Source organism: Hordeum vulgare, chromosome 5H (assembly GCF_904849725.1).
Source record: "Hordeum vulgare subsp. vulgare chromosome 5H, MorexV3_pseudomolecules_assembly, whole genome shotgun sequence".
NCBI classification, from domain to species: domain Eukaryota; kingdom Viridiplantae; phylum Streptophyta; class Magnoliopsida; order Poales; family Poaceae; genus Hordeum; species Hordeum vulgare.
Genome location: NC_058522.1, coordinates 5,723,313 through 5,731,822, shown reverse-complemented (window position 1 = coordinate 5,731,822; position 8,510 = coordinate 5,723,313). Strand labels below are relative to the sequence as shown.

At 44.1% G+C, this 8,510-nt stretch overlaps 1 protein-coding gene across 1 annotated transcript; it reads left to right on the top strand.

The window, feature by feature from the left end:
• Positions 1 to 1,871: 1,871 nt before the first annotated feature.
• LOC123398996 (WAT1-related protein At3g30340-like) lies at positions 1,872 to 3,470 on the top strand. Its single transcript, XM_045093433.1, has 3 exons — positions 1,872 to 2,077; positions 2,272 to 2,334; positions 2,415 to 3,470. The coding sequence occupies exons 1-3, from the start codon at positions 1,908 to 1,910 to the stop codon at positions 3,262 to 3,264; spliced, it is 1,083 nt and encodes a 360-aa protein (XP_044949368.1). The 5' UTR covers positions 1,872 to 1,907; the 3' UTR covers positions 3,265 to 3,470.
• Positions 3,471 to 8,510: the final 5,040 nt, after the last annotated feature.

The following is an 8,510-nucleotide window of genomic DNA, read 5'->3' as shown; positions in this document are numbered from 1 at the left end:
CACGTTGTCCGCGCGTGTCCGTTCGACCACAAACGCGGGCCAAAATTGGGCCGGGAATAGAGTAAAAGCGGAACAAAAATAAACATTGGTCTGTTTGCTCCTACATGTTTGGCGTCCTGGTATGTCCGTCCAATCCAAACGGACGCGACCGCACAGGATGGGTCATGCGTTGGAGATGGCGTGAACACCTATCGGCTGCTACTCTGTTCCCAACGCCTTCACCTTCACCACATCCTCTATTCTACCACGCCTTTGTTCTCCATGAAATTGGTTGCACGCTCCATCTGATCCGGCGCCACGGGCCAACCCAGTCATCGCCGACCACGCACCTGCCGCTGCCCGAGGTCTGCTTTGATTTCAATTTCGAGAACGACCCCCTCGTGATGGTTTTGAATTTTAGTTTAGAAAAAATTTCAGCACCAACCGAAATTACTGAAATTCAGTGAAATTCAGTAATTTCGGTTTGCATTTCAGCCAAAGAGCCGAAATATTCACTTGAATTTAATTCAATATTTGAAATTTTTGAAGAATGTTTTGAAAAATATTTGATTTCCTGTGTACTACTTAAATTGCTGAAATATTTTGGCTAAAATGTAATATTTCAGTGTCTACTGAAATTAATGAAATTCAGTGAATTTCATTGAAATCTCACAGAAAATGAGAACCATGTCGTGATCCTCTACATGGCGCTCGGCCTTGGCGGCAACACTCGTAGCCGGCGCCGTCTACCTGGCATGCTACCCAGATTGTCGGGCAGTGTTGATCACCTAGTTGAAGGAGCACACGGTGGTGCTGGCGTGCTCCACGTACTGCAAGAGGGGGGCGCCCTCCCCCGCGCCATGATTGAATCAATTCCTGAAGAAATTTTATTTCGGGAAGCTTATATTCGATTATTTTTTAGCAGCTCAGTGTTAGATTATCCCGGGCGTGTTTTTATTTATTAGAATAAACACTCAGCAGCTCGGTGTTAACTACTAGGAAGATGATTTGCACCTCCACGAAGCTGAGCATAAAGTGGGCATTCGGTGAACAGCTTGTCCGATGCTATGCTCCATTCACCTACGATCTCAAACAGTAGTGTGTGTGAACTTCGATTCTTTCCTGGATACGTATTAAGAAACACAAAAGAGTTTTAAGAAACTGAAGGACATGTTATTTTGAAACCGAGGGCATGAGTATTTCTTTTGCTTGGAACAACCAACAAACACTTGGTCCATATAAATATTAATGGTTTGCTCCTGCAAAAACAAACACAAAAAACCTGTATGATTTGCTTTGACAGATACTCATGATAAAGCATCTAGGCTTAGTCTACTTCACTCGTCTCTTATAGAATAAAGCTAGCTAGATGCACAAATGCTTCGATTATCTTTTGGGAGATGATAATGTCTCCATTAACTTTGAGAAAAAATATCATGCGGAAACCAAGTATTTTAAGAATTTTAAAATTTCTAAATAAAATCAAGTATGTTGGGAAGGCAATGTTCTAGAAAGGATGTAAAATAATGAAACAAGAATCAGATTTACTACAGATCTGTGGAAAAACTAATTCAACCATGAATAGTGACAAACATTAAACATCCCAAATGAGTGAGCTTGAACTTCAGATTTCACTTGTTCATTATAGGAATTTATGAGAACTTTCAAATGTGTTTTTTTTACCGTAACTTGATTTGCACCGTATACTTTCTCTTTGAGATTATGCCAGTCATGCATGACCCAACTTAATGGCATATTCCGTCAGGGCACACAAGTTAAAGCAAACTGTAGTGCTGATTTAACAAATGTGTTAGTGGAGGCCATAAATACCACACTCACCATAAAGCTTTTTACGAAAAAGAAAGGAAAGCCTCCATCACCATATAGTTCTTTCTAGTTGGCTTGACTGTGCTGATCAAGAGAGTAGGATGGACTGGAAACCTGCGGTGTTGATGATGGCCGTGGTGATAATGTATGCGGTGTTGAACGCGTTGACAAAGATGGCGTTCAACGAAGGGATGCATACCACAGTGTTCATCGTCCTTCGCCTGCTCGTCGCCGCGCTCTTTCTCTCGCCGATCGCATACTTCAAAGAGAGGTTTGTATAAGCATTAACATATCTCCTTGCAACTTTGATTGTATCTTGATTGCTTGGGCCGTATGCATCACTGATGAAGAAGCATAGGTAACGAAGGCTTTTATTTAGACTGTTTTGAAATGAAAAATCATCGCCACCGATTTCTGTTTTTCAGTCCGCTAATTTCTGTATATGGTTTCCATGGATATATGTAGGAAGAGTAGACCTAAGCAGACCATGGAGATATTCATCTACCTCTTCTTCAGTGCCTTGCTCGGGTAATTAATCTCTTGTGCGTATTGATAGAAAGTCTTAATTTATTTGCAATTTCATATTATAATTAAAATGGCAATGGCAGAGCCTCTCTGATCCAGTGGCTCTTCTTCCTGGGCCTGCGGTACACAACCGCGACGTTCGCGAGCGCCTTCAACAACACGACCCCCATGTTCACCTTCCTCCTCGCACTGGCCTTCAAAGTCGAGAAGATCGATGTTGCCAGCCGCTCCGGCGCCGCAAAGCTCGCCGGCACAGCCGTGGGACTGGCAGGGGCGATGGTGCTGGCACTCTACCATGGCCCGACCCTGATGGGGCCGCCGTCGGGGGACCATCTAGCCGCTGCTGCCACACACGGTGGTGCGCGGAGGTGGGCGGTGGGCTCGGTGGCGCTGGTGGGCTTCTCGGCGAGCTGGTCGCTGTGGTTCATCCTGCAGTCCAAGATCGGGACAAAGTACCCGCCGCTCTACTCAAGCACGGCATGGATGTTCGTGCTCAGCTTCGTCCAGATGGCCAGCGTCGGGGCTGCCACCGAGAAGATGAGCTTGCAGGTCTGGGTTCCCCGCACGGCGCTGCAGGCTGCGACCGTGGTCTTTGCTGGTATCGGGTCGTCCGGGCTGGGGTTCCTGGCCATGTCATGGTGTGTGGAGCGGCGAGGGCCCGTGTTCACCACCGCCTTCATGCCGCTAATACAGATCGTCACCGCCGGGATCGATGTCACCGTCCTCCACGAGCAGCTCCACCTCGGGAGCGTTGTCGGGTCGGCGGTCGTGGTCGTGGGTCTCTACTTGGTCCTGTGGGGAAAGAGCAATGAGCCGAGCATCGATTCCAAACTCCCTCCTCCATCACATTCCAAGCCTGAGTGTGATGACATTAAGGAGGACGTCTGTTGCTCTACGGCCCTAAAGGAAGAAAAAGGAGAACATGGTGCATGATTTCCTTTTCATTTTTATTTATCTTTCACCTAAGTAAGTGAACTTTATTAGTTAGGCTAAAGTAAATAATTCACGTGGATAAGCCAAAGTGGATTATACTTTCAAGAACTCAGAAAGGCAACAACGATCATGCTCACTCAAAATCTGAACCTAAATCTAGGTAGGCTTCTACAACTAATTCTGAGTTTTATTTTTGGGGAGCATATATGTATAGGTGGAACTCTTGGCTAAGTTAAACTCACTGAGAACAGTTTGCTTCATGGATTGTTCAGAGCAAGTGCTTTGGTGACATTAAACTGTACTTGATGTCCAGACAGGCCTGCACAGCTGATTCATGGGACTGCTTTGGAAATTTTTAACAACTTTGGTTTCGTCAATTAAATCGAGATCTCTACATAGTGGTTATCCCGAAATAACTCTTAGACAGAATCATACTAATACTGCAGTTTGCAAAATGAAAACTGCCAGATATGCATAGAATTTCCGAAAAGAAATGCCATGTGAGTACAAGGACAAGAATTTGCGAAATTCCGCCCCGTGAGAAAATAAGGAGTAATTAGTTTGGCAAAAATCTTCTCCCATGTGTCTGCTACAAGGTCGATTTTCCGGCGGTGCGACGGTACCTGCGTCGCAGACTACAACAGATGTCCTGTGATACGCACAGCGGCGGTCAAACACCTGTATGCTAGCACGAGGCTAGGGTTTCTCCTACCTCCCGTCAACGCCGTTGCCGGTCTACTCGTCTTCTGTGATCTTAGGACCATGAAAACATGGTGGATCCCGCTTTCTGAAAAAAATTTAAGTTTTGTTAGGGTTTGTGTCCTATTTAGTGATGCAAGACGGAGGTGGCTCTCTGTAGATGGAATAAGGTCCGCCCGGCCTAGCACCCGTTTTGATAGTGTTTCTAGCTTTTTCGGAGGGTGTGTGGAGGTTTGTCTCCGATGAATCTCATGGGATTCGATCGGCGTTTATCTTCGGTGGATCCATGTGGATCCGGTCTTCGTTCATGTGTGTTCGAGTGTCTACACGTTGGATATTTATGGTCTACTCTCCTCTTCATTGGCGGCTGTTTTTGTGCTGGTGCGCTGGTCCTATGAGGCCTTAACACGACAACTTCCCGACTGTCTAATACAACAAGGTTTGCTCGGCTCTGATGACGGAGCGGTGATAACGGCCGCACGTCTTCGGCTCGCTTTAGTGCTTGTAGCCGTCGCTAGGTGGTCTACTGACCTGGATGTATTTTTTACTTATGGTGTTTTTTGTTCAATCTTGACAGTTGATGAATATTTTGGAGTTTTCCTCGCAAAAAAAAAATGAACACAACATCCACAAGACCACAACACGAGCCCTATAATAGGGCATAACCCGGAAATTGCTTTTGGCTCCCAAGCTTTATGGAGGCCTTTAAATTCAAACTTCAAATTTCATGAAAATTCGTATTTGAATATTTCAAAAAATTCTGAAAAAAAATACATAGATAGATGAAGGTATAATGCACGAGTGTGTGAATTTTAAGAACAAAATACGTTGAGATGAGGGCCGTGCAAAAAAGACAAATCTGTAACTTTTTAACACATGTTACTATTCATCATTTCGGACTATGAATTTGTCTTTTTTATACAGGTCGCGTTTTAAAGTATTTCGACCTGAAATTTTACACACACGAATCACATCCTTGTTTAGTTGTATATTTTTCAAATTTTTTGGGAACTAAAATTTTCGAATTTTGATTGTTTTTCAAAAGTTTCGGCCTCCATGGAGGCCGAGCTCCAAAACGCCATTCTCGGCATAACCGCCTTTTATAATTTTTGGACCAAAAAATAGAGATCCAACAGCTGCCCTTGTCAATTTCTCTAAACATTTTTTGGGGCAGCGCAAAAAAACCTTTTTAGGCAGCCCAAGGAAACAGCAGCATTGTCTGCATATTTGCGGCACGCGCGCGGTTTCCGCAAACACAAAATTATTGCGTGCGCACACCCAACTACCGCAGGGTGAAATTTTCACTTTTGCCGCACCGCTTCTCCCTCGACCGCCGCCTCTGTGATTTTGACCGCCAACAACACCGCTGCCGGTATGCTGCTCGTTCTCAACACCGCGTCCTATGCCCTTCGCAGGACCAACGCTCCGTTGATTCTGAATTCGACCCCATGCCTGATTTGGCTTGATTCCGGTTCGTCGCCGGCCCTCTGTGCACCAAATGGTCATTGCAGCTGCTCCACATGCTATAGCTGTGGACTAGTGGCCACTGAAACTTCGGTGTTGGCCACACGACCGCTGCAACCGAGCGAAGCCACCGTTACTTCGTACGGCTTCAACAAAACATTGTTGTCATTTTTTTGCCTCAAACTCGACCTCCTGGTGTTAAGGAGGCCCTCCTAGGACATTTTGATCTAGTGCGAGGACCACCTCGGCATCCTTAAGCAGCCGGTCGGTTTCCTTCTCCTTATATACTAGGTGTTCGAGCAATTGCGTACAAGGTAAAAACAATTGCTTCTCCCATTTGTTTGTTCTCCACAAATGAGTAGATTGTGCTGGGAATTTTTGTATTGTAGATGAGTTCAACTAATTTGTCCACGAGCACGGAATGATTCATCGTCCGAAGAGCAATTTGACATGACCGAAGAGTAGGACATTGCGTTGATCTTGGCAATGCATGCGAACAAGAGGCCAAATCATAGTTGTTCTGTTTTCGGCTGTGAGTACTTGCGGAGGGATCGGCAAGAGGCTCATGATAGATTGATGCATAACAATTTTGGTCTAGATCCGGTGTAGCCGGAGCGATACTTTTGCCGGTTGAGGATTTCTATGGATTGTTCCTTCACATTGCCAAATAGGATTATATAACCATCCGAGTGTGTAGGGATTCCCAACCATGCGCTTGAATTCACTTGTAAGGATAAGAACAAAAACGCTACTTCAGGGATCCAACAATTACATGAGATATTCTACTTGTAGTTCAGAGCACCTGATCTTGTATTTTACCCCATAAAGGTAGCTACCCAACTACCGTCCATGTACGACATACATATGGCAGAGTATGAACCCATCGACAAGACAAGGTCATGCGGTCGAAGATGGCCATAACCTAGCTCGGTACATGGAAAACACCATTGTAACTCTCCCTGATGACCAACAAAAATTTGCAAAAGGGACGCACAAGTATTATCCATCTAGGGTCATACATAGCTAAATTAAAAATGCCCCCATTATCACCGACGAAATCCCTTTGGACACGACACACCCTATCTACATCCTTTTCGGGACTACTTCCATATCGTATGATCAGCGGAGAATTGTTCATCGGTAGACATCCCAGAGACTCCTAGGATACTTCTCAGCCTTGAAAAATGTAGTATTCTTCCACAAGCTGAAGTTAGCATCAATATAATGATCAATGGTACTCATATACCACAATTTTTGAAATATTGAAATGTGTTAGTTGGGGTATACATGGGATCCAAGACACTGTAAGTTGAGGTGCAATTGTTCCATCATTTCCTCATACGCAGTGAGACTATCACTGTGAATTGTTTGACGACCAAGTACTTTAAATGTTGGTTGCATTGACTGCATACACCCCTCGATATAAAGGTCGTATACAATATATAGTTGCTCGTGATTCTTTTGCTTCTTTGAGGATCGAAGATTGTCAACACCATATCGACGGTTGCTACAACTCTATTCCTATCCATCGCAATTATTTTTTGGCATGACTCGGAAATATGATTAAATGTGCCACTAGTTCCTGATTTTTTATTACAGGGCATCTGGCATGAACTGTACTTGCAGATCGATGAAAATGGCATATTGGCTTTCCTCATGCCCCGTTATCCCCTTTTCTTTGCTTATGATCACTACATGGTGTTTGCTTTCGGATAACAACTATGGTGACTTGAGACAGGAGTGCACATTTCAATTTTGTTGACCTGGCAATAGTTCTCGGTTCCTTCTATTCCATAATAATCATGTTCATCTATCCAATGTGGAGAAGGAGAGGAACAAATAGTGGAAGTTTCTATACTGGATGATTTGAATATACAAAGGTAAATGAGAAATAAGTTATTCACCGTTTGCTCGGAGAAACCAGACTACTTATATAAAGAGTACGTTGGTTGGTATTTGTCTTTTGATAGGTCAAGCGCAAATAACCCCTTTGTTTTTTAGCTTGGTCCCTGGGTAGATGACTGGCTATGAGTGTGTTCTCGTTCCTTTATACTACAGACGATAAGTTTTCTTTCGTTCATTGTCGTCATAGTCAGCAAAATCTGAGGCAATAAGGAGGTCCATGCTAAACGGGAACTCATAGCCATTACACCCCTAAGAGGGTTCATACACGGCTTGTGGGGTTTTGGGTCTCAATAGAATTTGTCGGTGCGTCCTACATATCATCGACCCGGTGAGCCTCCTCTGGCAACATGTCCTCCATATCGCGCTTAGCTCCAATGGCCCACAACGATGTGTTCTTGTGAGAATAACCCACTTGTCCCAAGCACCTGCTAAGTGTCTCTTCATTGGCTACATGTGTATGGGGATACTTCTCATCCTTGAAAGATGCAGTCTTCTTCCACAAGCTGAAGTTAGCATCAATACAGTGATTAGTGGTACTGATATACCACAAATTTTGTAATATCAAAACATGTTAGCTGGGGCATACATGGGATCCAAGACCCTGTAAGTTGAGGTGCAATTGTTCCATCATTTCCTCGTACGCAGTGAGAGAGTCACTGTGAATTTTTTTACGACCAAGTACTGTAATGGTTCGTTGCATTGGCTCCATACACCCCTCAATATAAAGGTCGTATACAATACTTGATCATGATTCTTTTGCTTCTTGGAGAATCGAAGATAGTCAACACCAGCTCGACGGTTGCTACAACTCTATTCCTATCCATCGCCATTATTTTTTGGCATGAGTGAGAAATATGATTCAAGGTGCCACTAGTTCCTGTTTTTTTATTACAGGGCATCTGCAATGAACTGTACTTGCAGATCGGTGAAAATGGCATGTAGGCTTTCCTCATGCCCGGTTATCCCCTTGTCTTTGTCTATGATCACTACATCATGTTTCCTTTGGAATAGCAACTGTGGTGACTTGAGACAGGAGTGCGCATTTCAGTTTTGATGACTTGTCAAGAGTTCCCGGTGCCTTCTATTCCATAGAAATCATGTTCATGTATCCAACGAGGAGAAGGAGAGGAACAAATAATGCAAGTTTCTATACTGGATGATTTGAATATAGAGAGGTA